The 19,251-nt window shown below is 38.4% G+C and overlaps 1 protein-coding gene across 1 annotated transcript; it reads right to left on the bottom strand.

The window, feature by feature from the left end:
- Window positions 1-4,277: 4,277 nt before the first annotated feature.
- On the bottom strand, window positions 4,278-18,869 carry LOC113044733 (cell surface A33 antigen-like). Its single transcript, XM_026204912.1, has 7 exons — window positions 18,848-18,869; window positions 15,676-15,873; window positions 13,979-14,136; window positions 8,646-8,862; window positions 7,086-7,250; window positions 6,859-6,975; window positions 4,278-4,593 (listed from the first exon to the last, which is right to left on the bottom strand). The coding sequence occupies exons 1-7, from the start codon at window positions 18,867-18,869 to the stop codon at window positions 4,487-4,489; spliced, it is 984 nt and encodes a 327-aa protein (XP_026060697.1). The 3' UTR covers window positions 4,278-4,486.
- Between the last annotated feature and the right edge of the window lie 382 nt (window positions 18,870-19,251).

Below are 19,251 nucleotides of genomic sequence, written 5' to 3'. Positions count from 1 at the left end.
CTTTGTCAATAAACAAGCTACAGGTCGTCCAAAATGCAGCAGCTAGAGTCCTTACCAGGTCAAGAAAATATGATCATATTACCCCAATTTTACAGTCTCTGCACTGGCTACCTATTAAGTTCCGTATCAGTTACCAATTATCATTACTTACCTATAAGGCTCTAAATGGTTTAGCTCCAGAGTACCTAACTAGCCTTCTACCACGCTACAACCCATCACTGATAATGTTCGGGGTTCAGACAAACTCTCTCTGTTTAAATCTAGATTAAAAACACATCTCTTTCGCCAAGCATTCGAATAATGTATCTCTTAATTTGTGACTGCAGTTGCATCTGATCAAATGCACATTATTAATCTTTAGCTTGGGTTAAACTAATGAATTTTACTTTGTTGGATCAGCAGCTATGCTAATGATGTCTCTATGTGTTTCTCTGTTTCTGCTGGATCTTCATCCCGTGGTAACTAGGATTTACACAAGCTCCAGAACACCTGAGAATAGATGATGTTAACCCTGAATCAACAAACACAACTAACAAATATTGCTGCTTACTATGCAGTCACATAATAATTGCTGTTAATGGTGTTCATCATCTGGATGACTATCTTGTATACATTTTTCTGAAAATTCCTGTCATTTGCACATAAACTGACAGTCACCACTTATAAGCTACTAATAAATATTGTAGAAACTTCATTTTCTGTAAAGCTAAATTAAACAATGAATAAGGTCTTTAAAATGTTCAAGAGAGCAAAAGAGGCCAGATGGTAGGAACAAGTCTCCGGTCGGCTGTCACTCCTTGGCAGCGCAGGGACTGCATTGGGCATAACCTCAAAGACAGGAACCGAAACAGAAAACAGCGAAGGCGACACGGCAACTCGAACCCGTAAATCCAAGCACTAGAACAACGGCAGGAAAAACTCCAACTGAGGGCCGTGCAGACTAGACGGCACTGCAAGGAGCGAGAAAGACAGAGAAAAGTAAGAAACGATCTGACACTAGACAAGACAAACACAGGACTATAAGTAGGCCCACAGAAACGAGACTTACCTTCCGCTGATCTGATTGCTCCTGATTGCTCGTCAGCAGTAGCTGACACTGATGGCCAATCAGAGCAGAGACACAGAATGAGCAAACCGTGACAAATACTGTCAAAACACACACGGTTTATGTATAAACTCAGTGGGATATGTCTAAAATGAAAGTAAACAACTGAAAGGAATATATCAGATGCATGCAGGTCTTAAAGGGACAGTATGCCATGTGAATTAAAGGTATAATCCACCCTTAATTTGTATTTGTGTTATCGTTTATTCAGCCCGGGAGGCTGAGGAGTAACAGAAAGATAGTTTATAGATAGGGTCGTGCTGGGTAGAGTGATGAATGGATCCGTAATAGCAAGGTGAAGACGTCAGAGGAGGGAGGTGTACCCCCCCGCACACACACACACACACACACACACACGCACAGAGGAGACTTGGATCTTCAGAGGATCGCTGGAGAGAGGTAAGTAGAGGTAGAGTTAGTCCTTACAGTTAGCATACAGGTAAGACCTTGTCGCAAACGAGACCGGACACTGACAAGAAACTGTATAATAAAAGTTTTAAAATAAAATCATAATAATAAAAGTTTACTCTTAGTACAAGATTAATATTGTACAGTTGAAACCTCTAAAACATGTCCTCTCTTACACCCCTCTCTTAGAGTATCTCTGCATGTGTGTGTGTGTGTGTGTGAGTGTGTGCGTGTGTGTGTGTGTGTGTGTGTGTGTGTGTTAGACACAGCCGCTCCTGTGAATTTTGTGAGATTCAACCCCCATCTCTTTACACTCTACCTTTGGAGTTAAAACATGTGAACTATCCATACGACGTGTCCATTAAACACAGTGAAGTCAAGAAATCTCACAATTTTAGGGTGAAAGCGTTAGAACATTTGTCTATGCGGTGTTAGGCTATATTGAACTTATGGTCATTATAAAGTTTTGTATGTTTATTTTCATTTCAACACATTAATGAACACTGTTACAGATTTTGTCTTAGTAACGTGCAATACAATAGTTTGTTAAAAGATAACGCTATGAGCTGTTTGAATAACACTGTCGTCTCCGATGCTTGAAGTTTTCACCGCTTACAGGCACCCCACTAACATAAACCTGTAACGCTATCAGAATTATTTAAAATAACTATAAACTTCATGCGTGACACCTATGTAACTCACTAAAACTAATATCTATGCTAAAAAACTGCAGAAACTGCTCGCCTCATGTTTTCTTAAAGAAGAACAGGTTATTCAGACATGACAGAGCACAGTTACAGTTGTAGTGCAGTTTCTGGATCAGACCTTAAAGGGGGGGTGAAATGCTCGTTTTCACTCAATCTCCTGTTAATCTTGAGTACCTATAGAGTAGTACTGCATCCTTCATATCTCCAAAAAGTCTTTAGTTTTTATTATATTCATAAGAGAAAGATAGTCTGTACTGATTTTTCCTGGAAAAACACGAGCGGCTGGAGGCGTGACGTGTGGGCGGAGCTAAAGAATCACGAGCGCCAGTAGGCTTTTGAGTTGAGAGCGCTTGGAAACTGTGACTTTACCGTGAGGAAAACCAACCAAAACAAACCATGGCTAACAGTCAGATTCAGCCGTTTATTTATGATCCAGAATCTGATCCAGAGGCTGAAACTGAACAAGAGCAGCATCAGCAACAACGTCTCTGTGTAGTATGTACTGAAACTGTATATATTACCATATTTACTTTAAAACCTTTGTTATACATCTTCTTTATTGATTGTTTTTACTTCGATTTTAATTATTAGGATTTTATTTTAAAACTTTTATAATACATCTTGTTTATTGATTGTTTTTATTTCCAATTAATTAAGATTTTTATTTAAAACTTTTTATTATACAGTTTCTTTATTGATTGTTTTATTTCCATTCATTCTTGGAATTTGTATTTAAAACCTTTATTATATCACTGTGAAACAGATTATACCGTCACCAGATTATTTTTGAGGGTATATATTATGATATGAGGTCATATCATCTTTGATCTTGATTCATTCATCTCGCACGCTGTCCGTATTTTCACAGAGAAACCTCGCCATGCACAATCTACTGTTGTACGGTTTCTCGGCGCCAAAGTCAGCTTTTCCATCACCTCTTCATCCAATTCCTTCTCGGGGTTTGAGGTGAGTATAAGAAGTCCATGTCTAAGTATATTTCACAGCTCTTTTTCTGATTTCCTCAGAAATCCAAGGTGGGTCGTATTTATCTAAGCGAATCCGGTCCGATGCCGCTGGTGGGGAAACCCCGCCCCCACACGTGACAGACCATAAAATCTTTCGCCCTAAGTTCACCGGTCACCGGATGGTCACGCACACACTGGATTCATCTTTCACCTAAAGCACAGCTGTCGCCGGATGGTCACGTACTGGAGGTCCGGTGTCTATTTTACAAACAGGTGATCGTCACACTTATCATTAGGATAATCCTTACGACTTGATCTATTACAGACACACCTGACAAGTCACAGCTGCCGATTATTCACGGGTGGTGCCATTTCACACTGATGATGTATAACCCTGATTTATTACAAACAAATGGCATAGCAACACCTGTGATCATCAAAAGGTCATAGGTCAAGGTCAGATGGGGGAGGGGTCAAGGTCAAAATGTCAAGGGCAAGCGGGGGAAGGGCCAATGACAAAAAAATCAAGGTTAAAAGGTCACGGTCATGTGGGGGAGGGTCCAAAGGTCAAAGGTCAAACCCATAAATCACTTCTTGGCATAATATAATTACTACTCATGAATCATAATGAAGAGAGAAGTCTTTGGACAATAGATGACCGGTGTTGAGCGGTAAATGAGTTATAGTTAGGACACTAACCACCGCAGTTCAGCTTCACTCGGTCACAGTTTAAAACAGAAGCCTGAATGTTAATCAGCTGAATCAGGAACCTCAGTGAAACTCATTTATCCACCAACAGAAGACTTTTGCTTGAATGTTTTATTCTGAAACAATGCAAAAATGAACTAAACAGAAACAAACTGAAATCTAACTGACTCAAACTAGTTATTCCTATAAATGCAGTTAAGAAGTTTAGTAAAATGCCACAAGAAACATATCAACAAAGAGTAGACAAAAATATGAAACATGAAGTAAATATGAGACAAGGCTCTTTTGAAGCCTTTCACAATACTAATGAACAAGAGTCAAATCAAAGCTTTTTAATACGCCTCCGCTGGCGACTTTCTCTGCAGCTCAGAGCGTCTTTTCAAGTCTTTTTTTTTTTTTTTTTTTACTGTCTTCATTATGCGCCTCTTTGACAGCTGACCAATGACAAGCGAGCAGTGATTCACTTCCATAACAAGAACAAATGAAGAAGATAGCCGTAGATAGTTAGTAATGGGTTTGGAACACAAGCAGTTGTTCGTTATGAGCAGGGCTTGAAGTGGACCGGTCACTGGTCACCAGCACTTCTATATCTTCTATGCCTTCTGACGTGAGTAAAAGCAGCAGATGATGATTCCCACAACAAGAGCCACGGCCACATCGCCCCCGATGATCCCCCCCGTGGAGGCGAGGTTCATGTACGCTACAGGAGAAGAGACGGAGGAGTTCGTCATGACCAGTGCTGGGCAGTAACTAGTTACTAGTGATATTACTTTGAGCAGTAAACAGTAGTGTAAGTAATTATTACTTATAAGATTTCAGGGTTAAGGAATCCTTGTTACTATGGAGCCAAAAGAGTATCAATAAAGATAAATGCACACACTACATTCACATATGCACACACATGATTCATAAAAACACACACAGGATACACAAATGTGCACAAAATTTACAAATGCACACACAAAATTTCAAAAGCACAGAAGATTCACAAATGCATACAAAATTCAGAAATACAGACACAATTAGAAATGCAAACAACATTTACAAATGCACTCAAGATTCACAAATGCACAGGACAAGATTCACAAATGTATTTCTGATGCACACACACATATATATTGATTTACAAACTGCTTGCGGTCTGAGAACTTCACTGCATTTGTGTGTGAATTTTGAGACTCCTCTGACTTGGCTTGACACACAAATGCCTTTTTTAAAACAGGGAATGATCTGCAACCAATCAGATATCTCCCTTGTTTGAGCCAATTACAAGAATGCACCCCACATGGGGGATTGTTCACTTATAAGCCAATCACATGAACGCGTTCACACAGCGCGATATGCCTGTGGTGCAGCATATTATAGCCTACTTATTTATGCAATTGTATGGAAATACAGATGTTAAGATTACAATTCAGGTTTATTTATTATTATTTCTTTTTTTTTTTACAAAATATAAATTTAAAAATGTCTCAATACATATAGCCCAGACTGTGACTGCAGAAAAAAAGTTAACCATGGATTCATAAATTTGCAATAGGCAATTATTTCATTTTATTGAAATATTTTAATGAAAGTAAAAAAAAATTTTTTACACCTTTTTAAATATTTAAAAATATCTAAATATTCTTTTGGATGCAATATAGAAGTCACTTTAATTATAATATTCGGTCCCTACATGAAGAGAGAGTCAGAGTGGTCCGCTGAGAGAGGAAAGTGACTCTCCGGCTGCGCAAAGTGAGTCGCCGCTGCGTGAGGAAAGGGAATCGTTCGCTCAACTTCGCTGGGTGAGGAAAGTGAATCGTTCGCTGAGGAAAGTGAGTCGTTCGCTGCGAGAGGAAAGTGAGTTGTTCGCTGATTGGCTTATAAGTGAACAATCCCCCACGTGGGGTGCATTCTTGTAATTGGCTCAAACAAGGGAGATATCTGATTGGTTGCTGATCATTCCCTGTTTTAAAAAAGGCATTTGTGTGTCAAGCCAAGTCAGAGGAGTCTCAAAATTCACACACAAATGCAGTGAAGTTCACAGACTACAAGCAGTTTGTAAATCAATATATATGTGTGTGTGCATCAGAAATACATTTGTGAATCTTGAGTGCATTTGTGAATGTAGTGTGTGCATTTATCTTTATTGATACTCTTTTGGCTCCATATGTTACAGTTTAATTATATATTTAAGTACTTTGTAATATTAATTAACTACGTGTACTAACTTTAATGTTAGGGTTAGGATTAGTTCATCTTAGAGTAACTTGCATGTAATTATGCATAATTAATTATTATTACAATAGTAAATACATGTACATGTATATTTCCTAGATTTTCAGAATTCTCACGACTCATGGACACATGAAGTCACCAGTGAAATACAGTGGAATATGGGAAAGATGACATTCAGTGATTTTGACAGATGAAGATGATCTGAAGATGATCTGAACAGCAATGTGTAAGCTGTGGCATTACTTTACTCTGGTATTACATGGCTTGTCATTGCACATCCCTCTGATCCTGATATAAATTATATTACAATCATTTAAAAAAAAAAAACATTTTCTAACAAACTTATATTTAATTTGATAAAACAGAAATTATAGCTACAATTAGATTCAAGCTACACACAGCAATTAATGAGATTAATAATAAAAAACACTTTTATTTAAATCTCACTATCAATCACAAACTAGTGTTTTAACAACGTCTGACTGTGATCCAGTGTGGACTTTGGCCACATTATTAGACAGAAATAGTAGCATTTCAGAATCATTTTTTGGGTAAGATACACAATTATAACTTGTGCAGGAAGTGTAATGTGACTAGTGTAACTAATTACTGATGCCAGAAAGTAATAAGTAAATAAATAATATTACTTTTAAAAGGAGTAACTAGTAACGAGTAATAAATAATTTATTGGGTAACAAACCCAACACTGGTCATGACTACAGACTAGCACAGATCAGTTTCTTACGTGGATCGACGCGCAGGGTCACATTACACGTCGCAGATTTGATTTCGTTGGTGGACGTGCAGATGTAGTAGCCAGACGTGTCCATGGAAATATTTAAAAGTGACAAAACCCCGCTTTCTGAGGAGAGAGACACACACACACACACACACACACACACACACACACTCATCAGGGATGCAGGTGAAGAGGCTTTCAGCATGTATTCGAGCAGCGTCACACACACGTACGCTCAGTGGTCTTGGGCGGCAGCGGTCGAGGGGCGTTATTGACACTGTAGCTTTGCCATTTGTAGACTGGTGATGGCATTCCCTCCTCGGAGAGACATCTCAGTTGGATGTTCTCGAAGTATTCTGTCTTCCCAAAAATATCGCATTTGGGTTGTGATGGAGCCACTGGTACAACAAGAACACACATGTCATCGTAGCACACACATTTCACATAAGGGGAAGTCGTGGCCTAATGGTTAGAGGGTTGGACTCCCAATCGAAGGGTTGTGAGTTCTAGTCTCGGGCCGGACGGAATTGTGGGTGGGGGGAGTGCATGAACAGCTTTCTCTCCACCTTCTATACCACGACTTAGCTGCCCTTGAGCAAGGCATCGAACCCCCAACTGCTCCCCGGGCGCCGCAGCATAAATGATGAACACTGCTCCGGGTGTGTGCTCACAGTGTGTGTGTGTGTGTGTGTTCACTGCTCTGTGTGTGTGCATTTCGGATGGGTTAAATGCAGAGCACAAATTCTGAGTATGGGTCACCATACTTGGCTGAATGTCACTTTCACTTTCACTTTCACTTTCACTTTCACTTTCATTTCTGACCCGTGCTGGCAAAATGAGTGTGAACGACACGCAAAAAAAGTTAAAAACACCAAAATTAATTATAATTGCAGATTTTAGTCGAATTTGAGGTTTTCACAAGAATGTTAGTTCACCTCAATTGTACGTTTGGGGAAAATCTTTTGATCTGTAACATTATATGAGATTTACAGTAGTTCTTAACTTACACAGAGTGTGTGTCGCATTGATGTTAGTCTAACAAGAACAGACGAGAGGAAGTCACTCACTGTTCTTGATTAAAACTGCTTTTGTTCATCTGTATTGAACACACTGAATGGATTTTTACATTTGATGATTTGTTTTTATTATTTTGTTGTTTTTGTTTAGATGTGAAATTAAAAAAGGTAATGCATTATTTGTTTCTTTCTTATATTTGTTTAGGTTTTTTTAATAGTTGTTATGTCGTAATTATAATAATAATAATAATAATAATAATACAGTAATTATCATTAAGGTTGCAAGGTTGCAGGTGATTTTACTTTGGAACCTTCAGAAAACTTTGTGTTCTTGTTTTATTCATTTAATTTGAGTTTTTTTTATTCTGTTCTGTACAGCACTTTGGTCAGCTTTGGTTATTTTTAAATGTGCTTTAAAAAAAAATATTGTAAAACAAAAAAAACTTCATCTTGATGTTTCTCAAAACTGACTTTGCTGACTCTGTCGAATTTAAACGGATCTAGCTCAGTCATTTTTCATCTGATCCCAACAATTTATACATAATTTTAAAGGTCTTAAATGGAGAATGTGAAAATAAAAATGACTAATTTTTGAACATTTGTTCAGTGTGATTTTGTCAGCACAGGTCACATTTATTAATCTGCACTGGACTTGAGTGTTGATTACTGAGGAGATCTGACCGCTGATCCTCCACACAGATGATGACACATACAGTACAATCATTCTCTGTTCAGAAGCATCTCTCTGAAGGGTGAGTGGATGGTGGTGTCTCTTACCCAGGACCATGAGATTGGCCTTGTCAGACAAACGGCCTTCCTCATCTTCCGGATCCTGAACTTTGCATTCATAGTCCCGTGTGTCTGTGTTGGTGACGCTCAGGAGCTCCAGGTTGGCTGTTCCTTTCACCAGATCCAACACTATGTTTGCCCGGCCTTTATATTTTTTGTATATCGCAATTTTATTCCCGCCAGAGAAGTAACCAGCGACGTTAATCTGGATAAAAACCATACAATCAGTCACAAAACATTAACACAGCTCCATCCCTGCTGTAAAAAACAACAATAGAAACAATCACAGAATTTGTAATGGTTTCACTGGTTATATTGGGAATAGTAATGGTTTTAATGGAAACCGTAATGGACCCTGTTGGACTGCACTGGTAATTGGTTGCCTTCTGTTGGCGGCTTGTTAAAATATAATATGTCCCAAAACACACAACAGGAAAAAATATTTTAGTTGTTTTAATGGTTAAAAGTTGATGGTTTGTAATGTTTGTAATGTAGTGGAAACTATCACTGTAAAAAATTTTGCCGTTAAATAACAGTAATTTTCTGGCAGCAGGGGTGCCAGTAAAGTACTGTTAATTTACAGCTCTTAACCATTAATTTACCACTCTTATTTTTTAACAGTATTTTACCGTAAATTCTACCATGGAAATTAACTCTACTCCCACTGCTTCAAACAGTTCGAGTTTTTAAACTAGCATTCCTACGATGTTAGTACTATGAACTTATTTCATTTGAGTCCACTGAGAAGGAATATTTCTTACACTTAATGTGCAGTAATAAAGTAACTAAATACATGACTTTTACTCAAATCACTGCAGCTCATTGTCAGCTGTATTACACATGTATGTGCTGAAGCTCTTAACAGAGAGATCACCACTGTATCAGCGACTCCACATTTACTGCCTTTATATAAAGCAGCAGAAGATCAGAATTTGTGGCTCATCATTGACTGAAGCACCGGCTCTACTCTACAGCACAATGGTGAACAACCAAACTACATTAAACTAAACGATCTCTCTTGTGCAAACACACATTAATACAGTCAAGTTCAGTATTTACTCTCATTATCAGTGTATGACTTTGCCTAATTTTTTTTCTATGGATGTTCACAAATATTTTAGTTAAATTAACTTATTTTTCATTTGGTAAATCTGACGTTTACATTTTACAGTATATTACTGTTTTTCCTTGACTTGACGGCAAAAAACTGTAGAAAAACACTTTTTTTTGCTGGCAACCATTAATTTACGGCAAGAAACAGTAGAAAAACAGTTATTTACTGGCAGCAGGGGTGCCAGTAAATAACTGCTTTTCTACAGTTTGTTTCCTGTAAATTAATTACAGTTTATTACTGTTAAATTATGTTTCATTCTGTTTTTTCTTCATCTTAAATCTTTAACCCTTTAAACCCCACAAGAAAATCCTCAGTTTTAAATGAACACTTATAATGTGTGCACACTACAGAGTGTTAGAGTAACACTGAATCAGTGAAGTTAATGAGATAATTCGGTGATTAATTGATGATTGAGCATTAGTGATAAACACCTGCAGAATCACTGAAGGAAAGAGAAACACAAGAACTACAAATGACTTCAGCCAGTTAGATGAAATCAACTGAATAAAAGAATACATCAAATCTCTCAAGATCTGATTAAACAACTACTAAAACAGCTTCACCAGATTCACATTACTAACCAGACTGACTTTATTTCTGTCAGATGTCTACAGAAGAACTTATGGAGAGTTAAATAGGTTTAGGTGTTTTTTTCACTACCATGATGGAGATCAGTGTTTACTTTAGTTGGGCTCTTGAACGTGACTTTTCAACAACTAAGGTTTTTTTTTTTTTTTTCTTTTCATGCTGTAACAATGCGCCTTTGGAACTTGTTATAGCAAAACAAAAGTACACTGAAGAAAAAAAATCTGATATTGTTGTTTATAGATTGACAAGAACAAATACTATTATTTCTGATCTAATCCCGTATCTCTTCTCTTATTGAATATTGATACTACAGCATGAGAAGGAACACTGCTGAGCCATAAGTTATGAAAGACTGTTAAGAAAATGTCACTCATAATAAATAAAAAAAAAACCTTTGCTGAAATTTAGACAGAAATATCAAGAATCAGCGTATGAATCACAACAATGGTGACAATCCACAAAATAAATAAACAGATCAGTTCTGAACATCACAACACATGCTACTAAAACTTAAAACAAATGCAAAATTATAAGCACATAAGAATTCAAGAAAATAAGTGAACAATTCAGGGGCATAATTTATTCATGCCGCAATGCATGCTGGGAATCATGGATGAGTTTTATCCTGTGCTGGTACCCAGCATGCATTGCATCATGAACCTTTTGATTGTCACCATTGTTGAGATTCATATGCTGATTGTTGATTTCTCTCTTTGAGTGTTGTGGGGACTGCTGCCCGAAATACTTTTTAACTAAAACTAGTCGTTAAATCCATAAATACTGGTTATCACACTACTTTTCAATCTTACTAAATTGAAGTGTCATTCACTCAAATATTTCAACACCAAATTAATATTTGATTATTATAGCAACACTTTAAGTCAGTCTAGAAGATCATGCCTGTTAGAAACAACCATAATCACTTGACTATCAAAATTAATACTGCTGTAACAGATGCATCATAAAGATACAAATACAGCAATAAAACAAAATTTAAAGTGCAAAAGTCAATGGTCAGGAGCCCAACTAAAGCAAACACTGATCTTCTCAATGGTGACGCTAAACGAAACAGTAACATTATCATCTAAATCTCTTTAATTCTCAATAAGATCTTTTGATCTCTGTTCTCTGATCTGACAGAAATAAAGTCGGTCTGGTTAGTAATGTGTGAAGTTGGTGAAGCTGTTTGTTGATCGTTTAAATCTTCAGTTGATTTCATCTAAGGCTGTGGCTGAAGTCAGTTGTATTTCATGTGTTTGTCTTATGTTTTTTTTTCTTCAGTGATTCTACTCATTAACAGCAGCTGTTGATCAGTGTCTGAATTCACTCATTAGTGTTCATTCTCTCTGTCAGGTGGACTATATTAGTAAACTCATGTAGGGAATAGTGAATGAGGGAGTAGGGTGTGATTTGAAACACAGCCGCTGAGTGTCGACTTTGAACGTTGTTATTTTACGATATATAGCAGCAGGCTACTTCTCGAAAACGATGAATATTACCCAGAATGCACTGTTTAAATGAAAAACAGTATTTTACTGTCGAAATTTGGCCGTTTTTTTACAGCGATTTTTAACAGTGTAGTCAAACACCACTACATCACGTAACAGCAACAAAAACATGAACAAACATTGAGCGCTAACATTAACACGGATTAATAAATGTATTGTTCCATGTTTGTTTGTGTACAACGCGCAGCAACCATAGACAGTAAAAGAAATGGACACAGCGACCCCATTGGAACTCAATTGAGACAATTGAAGCCCATTTTTAGCGTTTTTTAGCACTTCCGTTTCTGACGCGCAGACTCAAGCGAAGCTTGATGACGTCAGCAACCTGTCTGTCAGATGTAAATCTTCTAGTAGCTGTGTGTGCAAACTGCCATCGTTAATCTTGCAGAGACGGCGAGCTTGAGCGGGGAGTTCTTTGTCGTGAGTGAGCAGGAGTAAGTATTCTGATTAATTATTTTGTATAGTATTTTAAAATGTAACGCCAGTACGCCATATTAAGTTAATTGCCTGCGAGCTTCTCCTCCTGTCTGTACGGTAATGCGACAGAGAGTCGAATGGTTATGACGCAATTGTTTTTAAAAAACTGTTTCTACGGGGCCATAATGTAACATAAAAGGTAATGGAGCCCTTTATACATTGTCGTGTATCTTTAGAAATAAATAATGGACAAACGGAGTCTTTAAATGCCTCAGATGTAAAGTTATTCGCTGTCAAAGTGACGCCAAAATGAATGCAAAGTCAATGGGAAAGCTCGTCCAATTGTCTATGAAACCTATGTTATTCTGTGGGCACCACTTAGACATCCAGCCATTGAGTGATGACAATCTGCTATGCATCTCGTCACCACGGTAAGCAGGGAGGGGACCAGAGCATATTACAGTGTCTGACATCATGCTTGCAAGTTCACACACCTCTTTAAAGTTATTTTTAGTGATCTCCGACTGGCGAAGTCGAACATCATTAGCGCTGGCATGAATAACTGTATTTACGTTTAGCATTAGCCAGCACTTTTAAATTAGCCAAGATGTCAGGCGCTCTGGCTCCCGGTAAACATTTGACTATGGTGGCTGGTGTCTCTATATTCACGTTCCGTACAATAGAATCACCAATAACTAGAGCACTTTCATCAGGTTTCTCAGTGGGTGCATCACTGAGTGGGGAGAACCTGTTTAATGTTTTGATCAGAACAGAAGAGCGGTGTTTTGACCCAGGACTACGCTGCCTCACTGTCACCCAGTTGCCCTGCTGCAGGGGCTCTGCTGGAACCGGACAATGTACAGGAATCCCTGAGCTAGACGCATCCAAAGCCATATCTAGAGCCCTAACATTCTTACTGTCCTCAATTAAAGTTTGGATGCGTGTCTCTAATTCTGAAATCTTCTCTGTCAGCCTAACTGTTTCCCTGCATTTATCACATGTGAATCCCTCTTCAGTGACAGAGATAGATAAACTGTACATGTGGCAAGAGCTGCAAATAACGATAGCAGGAGAAGCCATTACTCACTAAAATAAAAGTGAATGATCTAAATTAATCTGATAAGACTGATCGATAATGTCAGAAATATGGTGTGAATTAAGTTATATTTTATCACTTTAACAACAGAGAGCGATAGCAAGATAAAAAAAAAAAGAAACACAGAGCTAAGATCAGCTACAGCAAGGCCAGCAGGAATTAGAGAAAACACTGTCCAACAGCGACACCCGCAGTCAGGGAGGATTACTGAACAGATGAACAGATTCAATGTACACTCATCAAATGACGACAGAACTGCATTGTATGTTTACAGTTTCTTGTTAGATTTATTTATGATGAAGAGATAAAGAGTGTGAGTGTGAGCACGGTAAAAGGAGAGGAAAGTGTGTTTTACTGACATGAAGCCTAACAACATCTCATCAGACCGTAGTTCACTGTTGTTCTACTGAAGCTGGTTTGACTGATGCTGAGGCCAAGCTGAAGTAAAGAAGTCATTAAGAGATGCAGTGGATACGCTCCTTGAATTTCCTGGTTTTTAGTGGATGTCAGCAGGGATATATGTGCCAGCACCAGTGGTGTTAGTTAGGGATTCTCCTGTACTGAATGATTCCTGTGATGAATGTGTCTGTTTTATTACCTCTGGATCATCCTTGTTGTCCGGATCTGCCGTCCATGATATGGATGTGATGGTTGTACTCGGTGTGAAAACACAGGGAATCACTGCTTTATCTCCCCTCGCAACCTTATATACTTGATTTGGGATGGTTACAGTCATGCCTGAAGTCATTTGAACCCCTGAAACACAAAACATTTGAATATAAAGCACTTTATGAATGTTTAAATGTTTTAAAAATAAGTCTCTTCTGCTCACCAAGGCTGCATTTATTTGATCAAAGAAAAAAAGGAAAATTGTGAAATATACTGGTAAACTTATGTGAAATATACTTTGGTAAATAGATGTGATAGATTACTTTAAGGATAATATGATTATTTGATTAATTGAAAGAAAGCAATCAGAAATGTTTCTTAAGCACCTAATCAGCAGATTACAATAATTTCTGAAGATCATGTGACACTGAAGACTGGAGGAATGATGCTGAAAATACATATTTGATTGCAGGAATAATTACACTTTAAAAGATATTCACATAGAAAACAGCTATCTTAAATTATAATAATATTTCACAGTTTTTACAGCATTTTTGATCAAATAAATGCAGTCATGCGGAGCAGAAGACTTCTTTCAGAAAACTTTAACCTGTACTCTTACCATCAGAAAACATACAAAGATTTGTAAACAATAATGACGAAAATATCTATGAATTACATATATTTTACTGCTCAAATGTTTTGAGTTAATGGAGTTCTGGGAGTGAGATTAGTGATCTGTGTTTGGGGCGTTGGCTCGGAGCCGTCGCTGTGACACGGCCTACAGCCAAAACTACAGGATTACCATCCCATAACTGAGACTCAGGTGGAAAACTACTGTCTGTGACGTTAGTGTGTAAGAAATATTTCATTAGTTCCATTCATTCTGAACTTGTCTGTTCAGAAGCATTTGAAGTGACCCAGAGAACTCAGAAAGTGCTTCCTGGCAGAGACGGACAGAGTACACAGCTTCATCACTTGAGTAAAAATACAGGTATCCCTTGCTAAATTTTAATCAAGTACAAATAAAAGTACTACAGTCAGATGTCTACTTAAGGAAAAGTACTAAAGTACTTGTTTTTAAAAGTACTTGAGTATCAAGTACAAGAGTACATTTTCTAAATATTGCATTACTACTGCCACAGTGCTTACATTTATGCACAGAAACGTCCTACATGGAGTTAAGAAAAATGTTAATGCCTTGGAGAATCTAAAAGGAACTGAAAGTAAAATCAGGTAATTTTCATCTTTTTAACATTTTGCTTTATTTAACATTTCTCACTTGCCCACAAGGCAAAAGCACAATGGCAACGCTGCTAGAGTTTTAATGGATTTTTTGCACCCACATTTGAACCTGACTGTGTTAAACACACTGCATACTCAAAAACATCAAAGCAAATGCCCAGCTTACATTAATGTGTAATGTCAGAAAAGATATTGTGTGTACATGTGAGTTTCTCTGTTTTCTTCATCGATCAAATCAATAAACCCAAACCAGCAAAGAAGGCAATATAGCAATGTTCTGACACACCTCTGAACCTGCAAAATCCAATCACGTTTGAGAGGGAAACAACAAATTGAGGGTTTCCGAGATACAGTCATGGATAGAAATGTAGCGGAGGTGTTTCACCTACAACGGATGAGGAACACACACATTCACATTCACACAGATTAAAGCTTACTTACCAGCAAAGAGCAGACATAAGCCAAATATTCCCAGTGTTCCTGCCATCTCTGTGACTGTCCAGCAGCGTCTCCGGTATGAAGGGAACTGAAAGTGTTGAAGACACTGAAACTCACTCTCTGAGCCAATGAGATCCAGGAAATGAAGGGCAATGCCCCGTCTGAGGTCAAATCCCTGTTGCTCTCGTGTCTCACAGTTTCCTGTTTAAGAAACCACACAGAGACCACAGTCACATGAGTCTGTGTTATACTTATTGTAAAACTGCATTTTTCCTTCTCAAAAATATATCTAAATTACGGCCTATGCTCTCAATGTCAAATGCAGAAATGTTAATCCATGCATTTATGACCTCAAGGTTAGATTATTGTAATGCTTTATTGGGTGGTTGTTCTGCACGCTTGGTAAACAAACTACAGCTAGTCCAAAATGCAGCAGCAAGAGTTCTTACTAGAACCAGGAAGTATGACCATATTAGCCCGGTCCTGTCCACACTGCACTGGCTCCCTATCAAACATCGTATAGATTTTAAAATATTGCTTATTACTTATAAAGCCCTGAATGGTTTAGCACCTCAGTATTTGAATGAGCTCCTTTTACATTATACTCCTCTACGTCCGCTACGTTCTCAAAACTCAGGCAATTTGATAATACCTAGAATATCAAAATCAACTGCGGGCGGCAGATCCTTTTCCTATTTGGCGCCTAAACTCTGGAATAACCTACCTAACATTGTTCGGGAGGCAGACACACTCTTGCAGTTTAAATCTAGATTAAAGACCCATCTCTCTAACCTGGCTTACACATAACATACTAATATGCTTTTAATATCCAAATCCGTTAAAGGATTTTTAGGCTGCATTAATTAGGTAAACCGGAACCGGAAACACTTCCCATAACACCCGATGTACTTGCTACATCATTAGAAGAATGGCATCTACGCTAATATTAGTCTGTTTCTCTCTTGTTCCGAGGTCACCGTAGCCACCAGATCCAGTCTGTGTCCAGATCAGAGGGTCACTGCAGTCACCCGGATCCAGTACGTATCCAGACCAGATGGTGGATCAGCACCTAGAAAGGACCTCTACATCCCTGAAAGACAGCGGAGACCAGGACAACTAGAGCCCCAGATACAGATCCCCTGTAAAGACCTTGTCTCAGAGGAGCACCAGGACAAGACCACAGGAAACAGATGATTCTTCTGCACAATCTGACTTTGCTGCAGTCTGGAATTGAACTACTGGTTTCGTCTGGTCAGAGGAGAACTGACCCCAACTGAGCCTGGTTTCTCCCAAGGTTTTTTTCTCCATTCTGTCACCGATGGAGTTTCGGTTCCTTGCCGCTGTCGCCTCTGGCTTGCTTAGTTGGGGTCACTTCATCTACAGCGATATCATTGACTTGATTGCAAATAAATGCACAGACACTATTTAAACTGAACAGAGATGACATCACTGAAATCAATGATGAACTGCCTTTAACTATCATTCTGCATTATTGAGACACTGTTTTCCTAATGAATGTTGTTCAGTGCTTTGACGCAATGTATTTTGTTTAAAGCACTATATAAATAAAGGTGACTTGACTTGACTTATATGGAGCAAAACCCAGATCAATCAAGTGATGTCTGAATCAAGTGGAAGCAGTGTCACGGTTGATTGGGAATTCTTGAAAACTCGTTTCTTACCATTTTATTCAGTTATAGACTGACAAACACACACTGATCCAGAGAAACTGGTTTGACAAGAGCAATATGATGAGGAAGTGACAACACACAAACACACACACACTAACACACACACACACACACACACACATGTTTGTTTTTGTGTAAAGTGTGTTCATCCCATAGGTGTAATGGTTTTTATTCTGTAGAAACTGTATATTCTATGTCCCTTCACCAACCCTACACCTAACCCTAACCCTCACAGGAAACTTTGTGCATTTTTACTTTCTCAAAAAAACTCATTCTGTATGATTTATAAGTGTTTTGAAAAATGGGGACATGGGTTATGTCCTCATAAGTCTCCCTCTCCTTGTAATACCTGTGTCATACCCATGTCATTATTAGTTTTTTTTTTTTTGTCTCGTGAGGACAGCAGTCCGGCCCCCACAGTGTCAAATATATCCGTTTTTTCAATGCTTGTGGGGACGTTTGGTCACACTTTCACACACTTACACTCAAACTCATTCACACACACACACACACATACAGAGGAACACAAACACAAACCCTACAGACTCTCAACCACAATGGTTTCATCTAGTGATTATCAGTGATGTCACGATAATCACTTTTGAATTATGTGACCAATCACCACTGAGCAGCTGATTTGCATCATTCATGTGCAGTGGTGTCCTCTGCTGGATAATTAAATGATTGTTCCATCTGAGACATGATCAGAAATCACATTTACACACGTGTCAATATCTGTAAGACACCTGGATCATAACATAGTATAGTATTAATAGTATTTTACCTTTATATTACCTGAATCAAGATAAAGTTAGTGTTTTATTGTCTTATAATAACCAAATAAATGAATAATTAAAGATTGACATTCACACGCTGTCCCAGAAAGAAGTGTTGATCCTCCACAGAGCCCTGAAGTGTGTTTCTGTGGCAGTGCAGAGAGAAACAGGTCTCGGGATTCATCTCAGATCTCGGAGAACATCAGCTGCTCAACTCAAGACCTTTCCTTCATTCAGACACAGAGACACAGGAATCTCTGTCAGAGAGAAGAGGGTTAGACTGACTCCAGATCAGCACCTTAACACAACAGCTTGTTTCAAATGTCTCTTGAATTGTGATGTTTGAAGTCCTAAGGAGACAATAATTCACCTCAGAGCCACATTTAATGTCGTTTTTGAGGATAAGGGCGTCCATGTTTACATCGCTCTAATTTAGACAGACCTTCCTGAAACACTACACTGAAATGTAGTAATTTCTGAGTAAAAACGGTTCTTTTATGTTCTGATGATTATATGTGTGTCAGTTGCATTTCATCACTTGCTTCTCTTTGAAGATCCTGAATCTTTGCCATCAGAACTGAGCCGAGACTAGGGTTAGGGTTAGGGTTAGGTTAGGGTTAGGGTTAGGGTTTCTGGATCAGGTGCATCAGTGAAGATGCGTGTCATTCATGATGCTGGAGTTCTGGATCCGTCTCTAGAAACTCTCACCTGGCATCACTTCTGCTCTCATCTCGCTCTAGAGTAGATTGATCCGAGTGACCTGCTGTGAGTCCTGACCGCTCAGCGCTGATTGGCTGATGGAGGTCTTTGATTAGAGTTGATTGGTGATGATGGAGGCTGTAATGAGCGTGTCCTCGAGCCGTGTCAGATTCACTGAGATGCATGCTGATGAAGTGCTTACTGTGTCTCACGTCTGTCTCTGGGTGATGTGGATCTGCACGGCCCTCAGTGAAGCACATTTACTTCATTAAGGAGCGTCTCTCGTCCTCATGAGTAATGATGAGCTGGAATGTGCTTCGGAATGAGAATAAAGAAGATGACAGGAATGTCCATTCTTCCATTCGTTTCTTTCATTTATTGTAAATTGAAAATGAATGCTACATACAAAAAAA

Source organism: Carassius auratus, chromosome 26 (assembly GCF_003368295.1).
Source record: "Carassius auratus strain Wakin chromosome 26, ASM336829v1, whole genome shotgun sequence".
In the NCBI taxonomy this organism is placed as follows: Eukaryota; Metazoa; Chordata; class Actinopteri; order Cypriniformes; family Cyprinidae; genus Carassius; species Carassius auratus.
The sequence above is the reverse complement of the archived record's forward strand: the minus strand, read 5'-3'. Positions and strand labels throughout refer to the sequence as shown.